General features: G+C 38.3%; 2 protein-coding genes and 3 pseudogenes across 6 annotated transcripts; 4 read left to right on the top strand and 1 right to left on the bottom strand.

The window, feature by feature from the left end:
• Positions 1-6,962: 6,962 nt before the first annotated feature.
• C08F1.8 (G_PROTEIN_RECEP_F1_2 domain-containing protein) lies at positions 6,963-8,038 on the top strand. Its single transcript, NM_061680.6, has 2 exons — positions 6,963-7,351; positions 7,406-8,038. Exons 1-2 carry the CDS (start codon positions 6,986-6,988, stop codon positions 7,871-7,873), a joined length of 834 nt encoding a protein of 277 aa, NP_494081.2. The 5' UTR covers positions 6,963-6,985; the 3' UTR covers positions 7,874-8,038.
• Positions 8,039-8,821: 783 nt separating this feature from the next.
• Positions 8,822-9,569, top strand: C08F1.12 (Serpentine Receptor, class T; the record flags this gene model as incomplete). 2 transcript variants are annotated; one of them, NR_136355.1, is made up of 1 exon in its annotated part: positions 8,822-9,569. NR_136355.1 is itself a non-coding variant. In NM_001322717.1 (1 exon), the coding sequence occupies one exon, from the start codon at positions 9,255-9,257 to the stop codon at positions 9,567-9,569; it is 315 nt and encodes a 104-aa protein (NP_001309537.1). The 2 variants fall into 2 exon arrangements, 1 of the variants encoding a protein (NP_001309537.1); NM_001322717.1 differs by having other exon boundaries at positions 9,255-9,569.
• Positions 9,570-9,871: 302 nt separating this feature from the next.
• C08F1.13 lies at positions 9,872-11,071 on the top strand (annotated as a pseudogene). The gene is made up of 2 exons: positions 9,872-10,089; positions 10,625-11,071. Coding segments are annotated over exons 1-2 (665 nt in total).
• Positions 11,072-11,977: 906 nt separating this feature from the next.
• On the top strand, positions 11,978-13,173 carry str-22 (annotated as a pseudogene). The gene is made up of 4 exons: positions 11,978-12,196; positions 12,245-12,546; positions 12,606-13,021; positions 13,076-13,173. Coding segments are annotated over exons 1-4 (1,035 nt in total).
• Positions 13,174-13,900: 727 nt separating this feature from the next.
• Positions 13,901-16,032, bottom strand: math-2 (annotated as a pseudogene). Its single transcript has 6 exons — positions 15,884-16,032; positions 15,336-15,841; positions 15,018-15,295; positions 14,766-14,892; positions 14,428-14,705; positions 13,901-14,384 (listed from the first exon to the last, which is right to left on the bottom strand). Coding segments are annotated over exons 1-6 (1,822 nt in total).
• Between the last annotated feature and the right edge of the window lie 1,910 nt (positions 16,033-17,942).

Genomic DNA, 17,942 nt, shown 5'->3' with positions numbered 1-17,942 from the left:
ACTTGTTAGCTCAAGATAAGGAACGCTTTTCCCGTGCAAACTATTTGAAAAAAAAATCTGAATGAATCCAGATTCGAACCAGCAATGACACTACTGAAAAGCGCGCGCTTTACCACTTCTCCAAACAGGCGAGTGGCGGCCGCCGTTCCCAGGAATATGTGAAACCAACCGAGCTGTACGAAGTAGGAAGCTTCAATTACTTTTTCAGATATTTAGTTCTGAAAACTTTGTTAACTCTCCTTATCAACAACTAAATGGCCCTTTTTGTAGTTATTTCTACTGGAAATAATGTGCCTGTAAATAATATCAATCAAACGCCAACAGAGTTATAAGTCTATGAAAGTAGGATGTCTCTATGCTCAATCAACTCTAATTAGGTGATTTTTAGACTGAAAATGTGATGTGAATGTCGAAACTTGTAGAATTACCAAAATTGTGTTTTTTTCCATGAAGTTAAATATATTTTGAAGAAATTCCAACAAAAAAAATCTGGAAATTTTTTTGGATCGAAAACCGGAAACTCGCGTAAAACATGGTGAAATAGGATTCTAATGACTTTAAAATATTTAAAATATATTAATTCAGTACACTCTGTCGGAACAAAAAACAATTTGTCTGGCAAGGTTTGAGCATATGACATGTAGGATGCAAACTCCACTCACTACCACTACACCAGCCATGTTAAAGTCATCGCGCCTCCTCGAAGACCATAATGAAACTGAGTTTGCATGAAGTTGATAAGCATTCCAATCCAAAACTGTATATCTCCTCATATCAAACTGTGAAATTCTCTACGAAACTGAAGTTCTCCGACTATTTTGTCGGTTTTTCATGTCGAGCATATGACCATTTAATTTTGAGCACAAAAAAACGATAAGTATGCTTGTTTTTTTTGTATTTTGGAGCAAAATATACATTCTGGCCTAAAATATTTTCTGAAACCATCTCAATTCTAAATATATTGTGTGTTTAGTTGTATATTCAGTTAGAAAATTGTACATGAACGTTGATACGAGATACAGAAATGAAGCATATGAAAATAATCTTTGGGCCTAAAATGTTTTTCTCAAAAACCACTACAATTCTTATTTTTCCAAAAGTTTATATAATCAGTATATTTTTAAAAATAATTTTTCGTATCAAAATCCCATTTTCCGGCTTTAAACGTAACTTTTTCGTCGCTTTTTGTTATTTAAAAATCGAAATTGAAAAAATTCCTGAGTACGGTACACGTTGGTGTTTGCGTACTTTTGCGTACCGTGCATTTTATTGGACGACACTTCATATTTTTTTAAAGCAAAATTGACAAAAAAGTGCGATTAAGGCCCAAAAACAGACATTCCATGCGAAAAATAATTTCGAAAAAAATTCAGATTGCATTTATTACTGGAAAATACAAGATTGGGGCCGTTTTTCAGAAACAAATTTTGGGCCTAATTTTTTTTTGAAAATAACTTATTCGAGGAATCGCAGAAGTTCCCGAGCTGTTATTCAGTGGAATTTGTAGAATGTTTAAAAATACACTCAAAAAAGTAGTTTTCAAGATAAATTTCAGGTCAAGGGTAGGTATTCATTGGGCAACAACGTTTATAAACAGGATATTATTTACAGGCACATTATTTCCAGTAGAAATAACTACAAAAAGGGTCATTTAGTTGTTGATAAGGAGAGTTAACAAAGTTTTCAGAACTAAATATCTGAAAAAGTAATTGAAGCTTCCTACTTCGTACAGCTCGGTTGGTTTCACATATTCCTGGGAACGGCGGCCGCCACTCGCCTGTTTGGAGAAGTGGTAAAGCGCGCGCTTTTCAGTAGTGTCATTGCTGGTTCGAATCTGGATTCATTCAGATTTTTTTTTCAAATAGTTTGCACGGGAAAAGCGTTCCTTATCTTGAGCTAACAAGTTTGCGATTGATCAATTTTTCACATTCCCTCTGCTCGAAAAAATATGTGGATATAGAGCCCTACTTGTCGAGTTTCTTAATATTATGCCAAATCACAAAGTTGACATGAATGTTTTCAAAAACGACAGATTTAGAATTTTTCTACAATAACTGATTAGTGCTTAATTTATAGTTTTGTTTGGAAAATTTTCATAAATTTCATTTTCCCGTTATGATATCGTAGGATTCAGTTAAAAACCGCTCAGACAGTAGTATATTTCAAAAGTTGGAGAAAGAACACAGCTATGAAACTTTCATGTTGATTTCAGAATGAAATTGTAATTATACCTAAAATCTGCTACAAGGTAACTTTCAAATTCCAACTTCTGATATTCTTCTTTTCATTAGGTAGTAAAAATCGTTAATCGTAGTAAAAGATACAAAACGTAGTAATAAATCCAACCTGCCATTGTAGTAAAAAAAACGGCCGTAGTAAAAGATACGATTCGTAGTAAAAAATCAAATTCGGAAACCGTAGTAAAAAAAACGACCGTAGTAAAAGATACATTTCGTAGTAAAAAATCGAAATTGGAAAACGTAGTAAAAGATACGGCCGTAGTAAAAGAGTAAACCGTAGTAAAAGAGCAACGTAGTAAAAGATGAGGTAGTAAAAGAGTATTTGCCTCTTGTCTACTGGTACATGTTGGCGGTTGTTTTCATTTTCTTGAATCTGATGCTTTCTGTAAAAATGACAATTGACGTTTACAGCAGTTGGATTAATGTGAGTTGATCTACCTATTAATATTTTTTTTCACTTTCCATTCGATAATCATTTTTCAGATCATTACCATCACCGCAGTCACATCACTGGTATTATATTTCCCTATAGGAATTGCTGAAAGAATCTCAAACTCCTCAATCTACTACAATGTATTAGACACCACCAAACCCACCAAACTTCAGATATTGTTCATAATTTTGTTCTTCCTGATCGCCGAGGCCTTCTACATTCATCGTTGCTATTAAAAATTGACGCCTCGTACATTTTTCAATTCACTTCTATCCTACTGCCCGGTTATTAATATCGCGTCAATTTTGATACTTGGCCAAGCTTGTATAGCTTATAACTCCGAAAAACTTGCCTTCTGGGAGGAGGACCCGATCAGTGGAGAAGAACGGTACGGAGTTTGCAGTTGGGATGAGAAGTCTGGAAGATGGGACTATGTGGAAACTGTTCCGAAAAAGAAAGAGGATCCTTTAAATGTTAAGAAAGTTGTACCTGAACCTTGTTGATTTTTTTTTAATTTTCATGTGTCTAAAAAACTCGTTGAACTGAAATGTTTTTTTTGAACTATTGCTCAATAATCTTATCTCAATAAATAACTATAAATCGTAAGTTGTTTCAAAATTATGGATTTTAAAGTTGCAGGACCAGTTTAGCATTCAGGTTTTATTTCAAAATCTTCTAGGAAAACAGTTCAGCTATTCGAAAACCTTGTACAAAACACACTGCCTAAAACAAATTTCAAAATTGAATCCCGGGATTTCAAAAAGGGTTTTGGGTAGAAAATTTAACAGATTTTTTCCGTCCTGGTCTCACTTCCACTATAAAACAATGGAAGTAGTTACACTTTAGTTTCCCTACACCAGGTCAACAGCTGCCACCCAGCCAGTCCTTCTTCTCTCCCACCCAGCCAGCTCAGTCTTTCCTGGCAGTTAAAAAATGAGACCTACTATCCCCTTACGATTCTACTATTCCCACCTAATTCTCGCCACGAAAATTGTCTGGTACCTTAGTCTTCTCCACTTTATCATCTTATTCTACGACGATGGTGACCTCACTTCCAGCCTGGCCAAGTTAACCGCGGTCTACGCTTTTCTGATCGTTCTAGTCTTGACGTGCTACCGAGCAGCGGTCTCAAAAAAGCCGCATACTGTTGAGAGCTTCTTCACGTATCGGTATTCATTAGCAGGGGCGGTGATTTGCCTGAACATGATGTTTTTGTTGAATATCACAATCGATGTGTACAGCAGTTGGAGCAATGTGAGTTTTTACTGGGAGTGTTTAGCTAGGGGGTGGGAGTACTGTTGAGAGGGGGGTACTGTTCCAAGGGGGGGGGGGGGGGTCCTCCAGAAGAGTATTGGCTCAGGGATGTTAATCTAGCTCTACCTGTACATAAGGATAATATATCGTGAACAAGTTCCAAATTTTCAGGTAATCGTCTTCACCGCAATCCTCGAAAAGAGTGTTGGACCCCCTCAGCAACAGTCACGGTTCAGAGTGATCCTGATTTAGATATCGACTATGATAATCTGATTCAGTCACTAAAAGAACTCCAAGACCAAGCTATCGTTCGACCGGCCAACCACTCATCCAACAGACTTTCGGAGGAAACCCGAAAACTGCTGAACAAAAGACGTTTTATGGATAGAAATGATCCTCAATTCAAATCTATTTCAGACAAATGTCGTGAAGCAGTCCAGAAAGACCATGAAGCTTTTGCCAGTACTCGCCTTCTATCTGCTGCGAACCAGAAAAAGAGTTTGAAAAGAGTTGCTAGGGACATCAACGAATATAAGTCAGCTATCCCATGCCTCAAATCAACCTCTACTGGTGAAAGAATCACTTCCAGGGTGAAAATGGAGCAGGAGATTGAGAAGTTCTACACGGAGCTCTTCAAAAGCGCTGTGAGCAACTCTCAAACATCTTCAATACCCGCCACGGCAACTCCACCGCCGTTTCTCCCGGAAGAAATTCGTCATGTTCTCCGTTCCTTCCCGAATGGTAAAACTGCAGGCCAAGGCAAAATCAGTGCAGATTTCTTGAAATCTTGCCACGATAACGTCATTGACCTGATAACGGATCGATTCAACAGGTACCTCCACAGCAGAAATGTACCGAAACCCTGGAAAACCTCCAAAACCACTCTCATCTTCAAGAAAGGTGACCGTGAGAATTTGGAAAACTATAGGCCCATCTGCCTACTACCCGTACTCTACAAAGTATTCACTAAGTGTCTGCTGAATAGAATGCGAAGATCCCTTGATGAGGCTCAACCTGTCGAGCAGGCCGGATTCCGACGATCTTTCTCTACGATCGATCACATCCACTCGCTCCAAAGACTTCTTGAAGTCGGCAGGGAATACCAGATCCCACTGACACTTGTGTTCATAGATTTCAAGAAGGCATTTGACAGTGTTGAACACCAGGCAATCTGGAAAAGTCTCGACGAGCAAGGTGCAGATGGAGCCTATATTGATCTACTGAAAGAGTGTTATAAAAATTGTACCACAAATTTTGCCCCATTCCACAGGCCAGTCACAGTACCAGTGACCAAAGGAGTTCGACAAGGAGACCCCATCTCTCCGAATCTCTTCTCCGCTTGCCTCGAACACGTTTTCCGAAAGCTTTCCTGGATTGAATTGAAAGGAGAAGCTGAGGATTACGATACGATCCCTGGAATGAGAGTGAATGGCAGAAATCTAACGAACCTCAGATTTGCTGACGATATTGTGCTTATCGCCAATCATCCGAATACTGCCAGCAAAATGCTCCAAGAACTCGTACAAAAATGCTCTGAAGTAGGTCTCGAGATCAATACTGGGAAGACGAAAGTCTTGCGAAACCGATTCGCTGACCCCAGTAAAGTCTACTTCGGTAGCCCTTCCCCCACCACCCAGCTCGACGACGTCGACGAGTACATCTACCTCGGTCGTCAAATCAACGCCCAAAACAACTTGATGCCGGAAATCCACCGAAGACGTCGAGCAGCCTGGGCTGCATTCAATGGAATCAAGAATGCCACCGACTCCATCACCGACAAGAAGATTCGTGCGAATCTGTTCGACTCAATTGTCCTTCCAGCGCTCACCTACGGTTCAGAAGCCTGGACATTCACCAAAGCTCTATCTGAACGAGTACGAATCACACATGCCTCCCTAGAAAGACGGCTTGTTGGGATAACACTCACCCAACAACGAGAGCGAGATTTCCATCGAGAAGACATCCGAGTGATGTCTCAAGTAAGAGATCCGCTCAACTTCGTGAAAAAGAGGAAGCTAGGATGGGCTGGACATGTTGCGAGAAGAAGAGACGGAAGATGGACCACGTTGATGACAGAATGGCGCCCATATGGATGGAAAAGGCCTGTTGGAAGGCCGCCGATGCGATGGACTGATTCGCTGCGAAAGGAGATCACCACTCGTGACGCAGACGGAGAAGTCATCACCCCCTGGTCCACTATAGCCAAGGACCGAAAAGAATGGCTTGCTGTGATCCGCAGGAATACCACGAATTCCTGAAGAACGGATCGTCTAAGTATCCTAAGTAAGTAAGTAAGAACAAGTTCCAAATTTTCAGGTAATCGTCTTCACCGCAATCCTCACCATAACATTCTACTTCCCCATCGGATTTGCCCAACGAATGTCCAATTCCCCGATTCACTACACTTTGCCAAAAACCGCCAAGGCCACCGAATCCCAGCTCGCCCTAATCGCCCTCTTCTTCACACTCACCGAGGTCTACTACATAGGCCTGTGCTATCAAACTGGACTTGCCGGATTTCTCCACAGGGCTCATTCTATCTGCCCGTTCCTGAATATCGCAGCGGTACCGATAGTCTACGTGGCCTGCTTGGCCTATAACACTGATGAGCTTGCATTCAGTGGGCTTGAGCCTACAAGTAAACGGAAGTGGAGTGGCATGTGCAGTTGGAATGAGGCATCTGGAAGATGGGAGTATGTGGAGACAAAGGTCGTTGTGTAGATTTGATAAATTTTTTGATTTACAATGTAATTTTTTGAATATTTTCTGAAAACCAATATATGTACATCTCAATAAATACCTCCTATTGTTCGAAACCAAAACTTTCAGGTACCAAAAAATAAAATTTTCGCTACGAGATATTTTGCGCGTCAAATATGTTGCGCAGTACGCATTCTCAGAATTTTGAGCTTCCTTAATATGCAAACATGTGCACTTGTCTTCCTATGTTTCTTTAGTTTATGTCACGTGTTGTGCACTCTAGCTCTCGTCTCTCACCTCTCTCTTCTCTTAAGCTCTTCTTCACTCTCAGCTCTCACTCTGTCAGTACAAATCTTCCATGGCCTTCCTGAAAAAACTTCCCAATGAAGTTCGCTGTAAAAACAAGATCATCGGCACTTCTCATTTATTCATCTATACTTACCAACTTCATAATGTTGCAATTCTCATGTGCTTTAGTTTAATCAATATTTTGCACGAAACAGGGACCAGTGACAAAATTACGCGTGAAGCGGCCTATTTTAACGGAATGTTCTGGGGGCTTCTCATGGTTCTTACGCTGTCTGTTACATTGGTGTACTGGAAGGAACAGCACTCAATTAAAAGTTTCTATTCAAGACTGTACGGATTGCCGGCTGGAATGCTTTCCTTGAACATTTTGCTCCCAGTTAATGCCATTATAGGACTGTACAGTAGTTGGGCGCAGGTGAGTTTTTTTTTTCTCTGGGTTTACTAACATCTGTAATTTTCTAATTTCCAGGTACTCGTGACCAATCTCCTCGTAGGGGTCCTGTTCTACTTGCTCCTTGTAGTCTTAACCCAGCTTAAAGAAATCTTCTCTCCGATTCACTACAGTCTGATGAGCACAACCAAAACAACCAATGCTCAGAAAATATTTCTGATTCTGTTTTTCGCACTCACAGAACTCTACTGCATACTTTTATGCTCCGTGGATACAAGTTTAGTGCGAGACGAGAAGGTGATTATTGGATTCTACTACACAACTTATGTCTCCTGCCCAATCCTCAACATAATAGTCATGCCGATTGTCTACGTGGCTTGTTTGGCTTACAACTCGGACCAACTTGCTTTTAGTAAAGAGGCCAGTGATGGAAATCTGCAGAGAGGAGTGTGCAGTTGGCATGAGAAATCTGAGACATGGGTGCATGAAGAGGCTCCACTGAGAGAAGAAGACGCGTTTTTGGTGAAGTTAAAATTACTAATTTAATAATAATAATCTACATATTTCTGTTTGTTATAAACTTCTACCTCAGAATAAAACGTTTTTTTTTGTAGAGCTTTGTTTCAGATTTTCAGATTTATTTTTTATTTTTTCGTTTCTATAGAATACAAACGTTCTCAATTTTTAATCTCTACATCTCAATAAACAATTTTCAGTCATTTTTCTAAAGCTATAATGAATTCCAGATCAACCAAAGTCTGACAGATCAGACCGGACTCCGAATCAGTATTTTAAAGATATCTGTTGGTTCGTAAAGTCCGTTAGACCTGCATGGCAAGGCTGTGCGGCAACCGGCAACCAAGTTGCCGGTTGCCGAAAATTTTTGAGTTCGGCAACTTCGGCAACTGCCGAACTTTTTTTCGGCAACTTCGGCAACTGCCGATATCAATGTCAAACATTTTGAAGCTTAGAAAAAAGTATTCAGAGAGCCTGAAAATGCTATAATTTCACTGTAAACAAAAAAACGACCATACTTTTTTCCAAAACCTTCAAAAATGTAATTTCAACAAAAAAACTTCGAAACCTGGTTGCCGGTTACCGAAAAGTTGCCGGTTGCCGAAATTTTTTGGGTTTGGCAACTTCGGCAATTGCCGGTTGCCGAAAATTTTTGGGTTCGGCAACTTCGGCAATTGCCGGTTGCCGAAAATCTCGGTTGCCGCACAGCCCTGTTGCATGGTCCGTAAGACACGTATTGTCCGTAACGTACGCTCTTGCAGCCCGTGAGACCCTAAATTAAAAATGGTGTATTCAAGATAAATGCTTGCGAAGAGGAGTAGGTTTCCCACCCATTGTTGGCCTCTCTTCCAGATCTCCCCAAAGGTCAGGTAAACTCCCAGAGAGCTGCACTACACCGATTGATCTACTTTTGCGCGTCTACCTCCCCACCCACTCTCATCAATCTCTTTCCCTTATTCCAGTCTTCCAGTCCATCAAATGGAGTCCTTCAAACGTCTTCTTCTTTTTGCAAAGGAGCAAGCCAACGTTTCCTTGTTAATCTACAATGTTTACCTATTAATTGCCACGTCTCTTATTGCTTTCCTTGGCTTGCACAGCATTTTGTATAGCGACAACAGCTGTACTCAATTTTCACAAAATGCTCTCATCCGCATTGCTCTAGGCGTTGAGTTGAAATTGTTAATTTGGGGTGTCATAATCACACTATGTAAAGTTTGCAAACAGCATACCATTAAAAGCCATTTCAATATACGTTATTACCTAGCGTTCGCAGTGATTTTCTTCGATTTTCTTCAACATGGGCTATGCCGTGTGTAATTTGCTTGTCCTGCTCGTGGAGCAACTCTCTGAAACATGCTCCCCAATGAACTACACTTTGTTGAAAACCACCAAGGCTACGTACTCTCAGAAAATGTTCATGGCTATCTTCTTCGCTATCACCGAGGCCTACTACATTGGCCTTTGCTATGTAGACACATCTTCCTTGCCTAATTTCTGTGTGATGATCGCATTCCATTACGCGATCCCAGTATGCCCATGGATTAATATCCTGGTGATTCCGATTGTCTACAGGGCCTTCTGGGCTTTCAACTCCCACGAACTTGGATTCAGTGGGAAGGAACCGATCAGTGGAAGGCAGTGGAGCGGGGTGTGCCGCTGGAACGTCGAAACGAGTCAATGGGACTATGTGGAGGATCCTCAGAAGGCTGTGCTTTCGATTTCTTAAAATGTTTAATTTTCTGTAATTGTTTCTGTTTCTGAATACATTTTTCCATCTTCACAGTTAACATTTGTATTCATTTACTTCAGACCAACCCGAGAAGGCCCATTGAAAAGGGAACATTTCAGATCAAGTTCTCTTCTGCCTCTCAATTCATTGTAGAACCCAATTTGAGGGTCTCTTTCAGAAATTTCGAATTGGCAGACACTGTACGTCATATTTGAGTTTTGTCATTATCATCTGAAACAAACAATGCCGGTGACGTCAGACGCTTCTCATTTTCTTTCTCGGTTTCTCCAGTATTCTGAACACCAGCAAGGTCTGTACTCCAGATGTTGTCAATGTTTTAAACATTGGTCTTGGCATTTGTTGTTGGCGTGTTGTGAAAAAAGTAGCAAGCGTATGCGACCAGCACACTATTGAAAGCCATTTCATTGGGCGTGGTGAGCTACCGATCGTGGTGATTCTCGTGAACTTCCTGATCACAGTGAACCCTTTTATTGGAATTTACAGCTATTGGGCTAACGTGAGTTTTTTCTTTGGGGGAGTAGAGTTTGTGGGAATTTTGGGGGAGTAGAGTTTGTGGGAATTTTGCTTAAATAGACTAAAACTGGTCCAAAACCACTAACTTATCTCGCGGAAATTCGTTGATTGAGACACATTTCGAGCTGATAGGCATCCAAAAATAATCAAAATTGGATGCCTATCGGCCTAAAAGTTGTCTCAATCAACGAAATTCCGCGAGATAAATTACCAAAATAAGGATTAAAAAGTGATAATTTCAGAAAAACTAAAACCCAGCGGCTGTGACAAAGAAAAATGTGCGAAATTTCAGATTTTAGCAAACTTTGGCTCTTTTTTCTCGAAATTTTGACCGACCATAAAAAATTTTTGGAAATTTTTTGTGAAGTCTCATTATGAAATTCGGTGGTTTTGGACCAGTTTTCGTCTATTTAAGCAAAATACCCACAAACTCTACTCCCCCTTTAAACATTTTCCCCACTGGCGCTACTTCACCTTTAATGTGTACCGACACTTTTATAAATTTTGTTCTCTTACAGGTAACCATCACCGCCCTAATGGGCTATGCCGTGTGTAATTTGCTTGTCCTGCTCGTGGAGCAACTCTCTGAAACATGCTCCCCAATGAACTACACCTTGTTGAAAACCACCAAGGCTACGTACTCCCAGAAAATGTTCATGGCTATCTTCTTCGCTATCACCGAGGCCTACTACATTGGCCTTTGCTATGTAGACACATCTTCCTTGCCGAATTTCTGTGTGATGATCGCATTCGATTACGCGATCCCAGTATGCCCATGGATCAATATCTTGGTGATCCCGATTGTCTACAGGGCCTTCTTGGCTTGCAACTCCCACGAACTTGGATTCAGTGGGAAGGAACCGATCAGTGGGAGAAAGTGGAGCGGGGTGTGCCGCTGGAACGTCGAAACGAGTCAATGGGACTATGTGGAGACCCCTCAGAAAGTTGTAGTTTATATTGCTTGAAAATTTTACTTTTCTGTAATTGTTTCTGTTTCTGAATACATTTTTCCATTTTTACAGCTCCATTTTGGACCAAGGCCCAAAAAGGCCCACTAAAAAGGGAAACTTTCAGATCAAGTTCTCTTCTGCTTCAGAATTCATTGTAGGTACTCTTTCAAATTGGACTTTATTTTAATTTCTCAAACACTCGTCTTTTCGGCGATTCTCCTGACAAGACAAAGATCATCATAAATAGACAAAAAACAAATAGTTTCCTTTTAATAATTCTCATTTCCTGCCAAAAATATTTGTCAAGTAACTAACAAAAAGGCCAGTGGATAACAATTCCAGCTTTTCATCGGCTAGACAACCCTTAAAGCGTTGTCCTTTATTTTGTACTCCAATTGTGTAACTCACCTAGTCTGATTTTTCTGAAAGAGCGTTTTTTTCCAGCGGGTCACTGAGACCATGTTGACACCTAACTTTTAAAAATATCCGAAAATTTTGAAAACTATAGCTTTGTATTTTACTTTCTCAAAGAATGGTCTTCTCGACAATTCTCTTTCCACGAAAAATACATATAATAACTTCCAAAACCATTAATTCAAAATAATAAAAAGAGGAAAAACAAACTGGTTTCTTGGTACAATTCTCACTTCCTGCAAAAAATTATTTATATCTCAAATAACTGACAAAAAAGACGAATCAAAAAACACCTACCTTCTAGACCATTAAATTGCAATTATATATATAGACAAAAAATACATTGTAACATTGTAGTCTTGGAATAATTCTCACTCCCAGAAAAATGATTTATCAAATAGAATTTGTTTTGTACTCTCATTTTTGGACACTAATACTAGCTGCGGCTCCGTCCGTTCCTTGAGTGACTTAAATAGAACCAATTATGAGAAAAAAAATTCAAAAACAATGAGCACCTCTAACCAAAGCTACCCCTACGAAGGTGCCATGCTGATTGCCAAACGGATTTCGCAACTCGGCTTCTGTACCACCTCATTCTTCGGCACCCTTCTAATTCTGATTACAGTGTTCTTTAGTAATAAGAATGTTGGAAGATACAAGTATCTGGTGATTATGTTTTTATCGCTTGGAATATTTTTTACGATTGTGGAAGCGACACTCTGTCCGGTAATTTTAGGATAGCAATTACAAACTATGTAGCTATGGAAAGTTTAGAATGTGCATTCTTACACCGGAAGCTGGCTACTGTACTCCATCGAACAGCCTTTCGGATTGAGTGTCTACTATATGAAGATATTTTTAGTTTTTTACACGGGTGTATACGCCTCCACCATTTGCATGCTCTCCGTGCAATTTGTTTATCGATATTGTGCGATATTTTATCAAGATGGGCTCAAGATCTTTGAAGGATGGAGGATTTTGTTAGTTTTGACATACTGTGCAGGGTTTGGCATGATATGGGGAGGTTCGATATACATGTTTTCTCCAGTTGATGACTTTGCGAAGGATTTTCTCAGGTGATAGGTTCACGCGGGCCTTGACCGATGTCGGCTGCTTATTAAACTAGATATTCTAGACACGAAATGAGTATGCAATACGGAATTGATATTGATAATGTGCCTGCATTCACGCTAGTCGCCTACGACAAGGATGGTCATTTTAGGTGGTTCAACTCCACGGCAAATTTCATCCAATTCTCGATTATCATCTTCTGTGCGGCGGTTATGTGCCTCAAAATGGAGGAGAACATGAAAATGATGTCGGAATCGTTGCGCTCTGTTCACCGGCAGTTCTTCCGGACCCTCATCATTCAGATCGTTGCGCCAACCATATTCCTCTTCACCCCGCTCACTTTTATACTGTACCATCCGTTTTTGAATCAAGCGATCAGTTTTCCGACGGGCACATTTTTGTGCGCAATTTCCTTTTTTCCGACAGTGGATGCAATAGTTATTATGGTTGTTGTCAACAAATACCGGAATGCCGTGAAAAGTAGGTGAAATGTAGTTGGTTTAGGCTTCTTATTTTCTATGTCCAAAATTCCAGAAATCTTCTGCTTCGCGTGTCGTCGATCAAATGCGTATGGAAGAAAACCTTCAAAGATCCAGACTACCATTACTCAAACATATTCTACTCAACATTAAATACATATTACGTACATACTTCCGTATAAAAGATTGAGTTTCTTTTTAGTTTGTTTGTAGTTTGTGAGAGTCGTCAGTTTTTTCTGTACAATACTTTTTTAAAAAATAAATCTTCTCAATAACAGCATCTTAGGCAACTGCGGAACACTAACGAATCTTATTCCTCCTGTTTTTTTTGAGCGACTGGTGGTTGCTTTTCAATATTCCTCTTATTTTTCACTATTTACTGCCATCCCTCCTTCAAGTTCTTTCTCGCGCATCATTCAAATACGATTTTTAAGAAAAAGTTTCAGTGTTCCAAAAAAAAAAACGGAATACACTAACTCATTCTTGTGTAGTCCAAAATGGTTACGCTACACTCGATGTAGTAATCCTTCACTCAATATTTAAATTTCAACATACAAAATGCCTTTTAGATCTACCGTTAGTTTGAAATTATGATGTTTAATTTTTTTAAAAATTTTACTATTACAAAATATAACTCGACACAATTCCATTGGGATTAATTGAAAAATTAATTTGAAAAATGGTATTTTGAAGCTGCTGAGAGCCGGTTGTATTCAGTGGTACTGTGGTGTGTACAGTATGGGTGCCCCTAGGGCGTACCCAGGGAGGAGTGTTGACCACTTTTTAACTTTGGCTGTCAGTACTGTACTGAAACTTCTTGTTTCAAATAATTTTATATGTTTCAAGCTATGGAATGTTATAGTTTAAGCGAAAATTGCACGATCACATTGTTGCAATAATCTGATTCACTTCTTCTGTGACCTCTTCATTGCCGACTTCTTTCAACTCTATTACTTTGACACGAGCTTCAATCCTAACACTGTCATCAACCATGAAGTCTTTCTCCAAATCTTCCCACTTCAAGCTTTTTGTCCAACAGATTCCTTCGGGTCTCTCGAAGATATGAGTGACTCGGTCAGTTAAAGTTCTTCCAGTTTCTGACACCAACATAAGCTGAACTTCAGTTTGAACGGACCAGTGTTCATCGTTGCACACGAATTTGTCACAATGAAGATATACCAAAATGCACATTTGTTCTTTTTTCACAGAAATTCTCCTGAAAATATATCTGATTCAAGATAAAACTGTGAACATATGTACCATGGAATATCATGATGAATTTCTGAAGTGAGACTCTCCTTCTTTCATATTCGACATGCTTTGGAGAGTATGGGACATTGAAAACGCATTTTCTAGTGAAGAATCTGAACACTTTTGCATTTGAAAGAAAACAAGAATGTGACAAACCTATATCCCGAATAAAAATTATACGAGCCTCAATTGTGACACTGTCATAAGTCAAATAACGTAACAAAGTCTTCCATGGTATCATTTTTGGTTCTCCGTTTGAACCGGGGGTTTCAAAAATGTATTCAAAATTATTCAAAGTGATGCGGTTTCCATGACAATAAACAAGCGAAAGTTGGTAGCTAGCTTGAATTGCCCACCGTTCTTTCTCAATGAGCTCGTTTTCACAGTTTAACATTAATGAAGCAAATCCATTGTTATTTTTTATAGATATACTCCTTAAATGGACATATTTGGAACTAATAAACTACTAGGTTAGAGCTGATTATCAAGCTTACCATAAAACTCCATACCATTCTTCTGATCTACTAAAAACTTCCCTTCCTGCTTCCATACTTGAAACATTTCTGATGGTGTGCGACAGTGAACAACTTTTTTCAGTGAAATGAGTTTCGCGAGAGTATTCTGAAAATACTAACTTTGCTTGTTATTGGTATTTTTTAGATAAGAGCTTTCCCAGATGGATATTGAAAAACTGCAGGTCATAAAGACTTTTACTCATAGTGGGGCCTTTTGTGTATTCCACAAACCTTGGATTTTTTCAATTTTTACATAGGCATCTATGATGACGTGGTTGTCGACTGAGTAATGAGCCATCATATCGGTCCATCGAATGAATCTATTGATTCCTTGACCTCCTGGTTTTTCAAAAACAAGTTTCGACGTTTGCTTCATGATTTTCCCATTTGGGGAAACCAATCGGAACGTGCATTCAGTTTCGATAAGCCAATTTGAAGTCATACAAAGTTCCTTATTGCAGAATAAAAAGATCTAAAGAAAATCCCACGTTTTTCTTGCTCGAATCCTCCTGAATAGTGAAACTGGTGAAATAATGTATTACAACTAACCATGGAATATTATACCGCCAATGTGTGAAGCTCCAGTATTCCTGACCGTTTATAAAACTTGATGCTTTGAAGGACAGACAACCTAGGTGAAAGCTTCTTCTGAATAATACTCATTCTAGCACTGTTCAAGTACATATTATTACGTGTGATATACTTCTTCATTCAGGACAAGGTCGGAAATCGACGATTGTAAATTATTCAAACTTTGCGTTTGATCTATCTCCGCACCGGAGATACTCAAAATCTCAACATGAACTTCGACATCTACCCAACCGTTGACCATATAATCAGCTTCCATATCATCCCATCTGATGAACTTGAAAATTCTAGTAGTAACATCTCCTTTTATTGTTTTTTTAATGCCTTTTGTTAAACTCCTTCCGTTGGCTGACACTAACTTAAACCAGAGATTGGTGTTCAAAGGGAAATTTTCAGTGTTACAGGTGTTCTCTTTACAATCAAGTTCAACAGCAAGAAAACCTTTCCATTGAAATGTTGCTATTTTCCTGCAAGCACGTTTTTAATTCAAACCGGTTTTTTCAGCTTACCATGTAGCATTGAATAATTGTTCGACAGGAGCAGAAAGTATTCTCCCCTCTTTAAGACCTGAAACAGGAAAAGACTTCAAAAGTACAACTTTCTTCGATTCGGGATTTTTTTCCACCAACGATTCTAAAATTGTTAATGCAAATCTAACAAAAAAAAATCGGCAAATACTGAAATACTACCTTGTGTTAATACTACTTTTGCTTGAATACTACTATTGCTAGAATACTACCTTTGCTAGAATACTACCAAATTGCTAGAATACTACTATTGCTAGAATACTGCAATTGCTAAAATACTACTTTTGTTGCTTAAATACTACCTTTTCAGAAAATTTTATAATTTTATTCATTTTTTCATTGGAATTCTTATTAAGTACTATTTCTGGTCAGATATTTTGAATAAGAAATAATTCACACAGCATTTTGTATTGTGTTAAGCACTAAAAGTGGCTTGAACGGTTTTATTTTGGGATCCAATAGGAGAGTATTAATTTGTAGTGAAATAGGTTTAAATTAAGCTGTGGACCGTTCTCACAAAAATACTCCGATTTCAAAAATTGCCAATTTGTGATTGAAATGGTTGTAAAACAACAATAAACTAATTGCAGAATTCAAATATTTCTTCCCAGAGTGAGGTTGTAAACACCCACACTTGTTCATAGTTTTACGACTACATATCGTCTCCTTTTTGTTTTGATGACACACAGTTATGGCTAACTGATTCAAACATATAGCTACTAAAGTATTTCACTTTCAAACACTATATCTACAAGCAAACATATTTGCTTATCAATATCAGCCATATTGGACACCTTAAAAACATATCCCATCTTCAAACTCTCACGATGGCTGAAGAAAAACGTTTTTTTTTTGAATTTTTCAAGTTTTTTTTTAAGTTTAGGTATTAATTTGCTCTGATTTATCAAGATATTAAACAGCTTTTTGATTTTTTCATACAATCTGGTTTGTCGCCTATTGATGGCGCTCTGTTCATAATCCCAAAAAAAACTTACAATTAGAAAAGTTATTTTCAACTTTGAACGGTGTTTACTCAAGAAACTTAAAAGTTAGAAAAAATTAAATATTGCAATACTGATAAACACACTACGAGCTACATTTCTGGTGTTAACCATTTTCCTGTATCTCTTCTGGTTTCTGAGCTACGTTGTGTTTATATACTCAGACGCTGTTAAAATTTCATTTCATACTATTCCAAACTCTAGCCTGTAGCTCAAATTTCAGTTGTCTACTAAAAATGCTGTCAACTGACAAAACATTTGTCGCACTATTTGGCACATTTGGTTTACTGCGAATAATGTCAAATGGTGTATTCTTGCAGACTTATGTTCAATTTGAGACAAAAACAACATAAATTGTAAAATTTCACTCTTTCAGATTTCTTCACGGATACACAATGCGGATACGTAGAGAGAAGTTTTAATTGATTAAGAAATAAAATTATTTTCATATAAGTTTTTAACTGTTTCTTTAAAATTATGCTCACCATTTTTTCGCAAACTCATCTTGTTGAGCAACATTGAGCATACATAATTATGTAAGAATACACAATTTTGCATTACTCACATTAGAAAAATGTTCAAAATTAAAAACCAGATGTTTTGTCAGTTGACTGTTTTTTGATTAGACAACTGAACTTTGAATTACAGGCCAGAATGTGTAATAGCATGATGTGAAATTTTAACAGTGTCTGAGTGCATAAACACAACGTAACTCAGCAACCGAAAGAGATACAGGAAAATGGTTAACTGAAGAAATGTATGTAGCTTTTAACATGTTTATTAATTTTGTAATGTTTTATTTCTTCTACTTTTTAAGTTTCTTAAATGAGCGCCGTTCAAATTTAAAAATAACTTTTCCTAGCCTTTTTTGAGATTGAGCATCATCAACATGCGACAACAAGAATGTATGAAAATATCAAATAGTTGTTTAATGTCTTGATACATCAGAGCAAATTAATACCTAAACTTTAAAAAAAACTTGAAAAATTCAAAAAAAAAGTTTTTCTTAAGCCATCGTGAGAGTTTGAAGATGGGATATG

The sequence above is a fragment of the Caenorhabditis elegans genome, chromosome II, assembly GCF_000002985.6.
Source record: "Caenorhabditis elegans chromosome II".
Classification (NCBI taxonomy): domain Eukaryota; kingdom Metazoa; phylum Nematoda; class Chromadorea; order Rhabditida; family Rhabditidae; genus Caenorhabditis; species Caenorhabditis elegans.
This window is presented reverse-complemented; position numbering and strand designations above follow the sequence as displayed.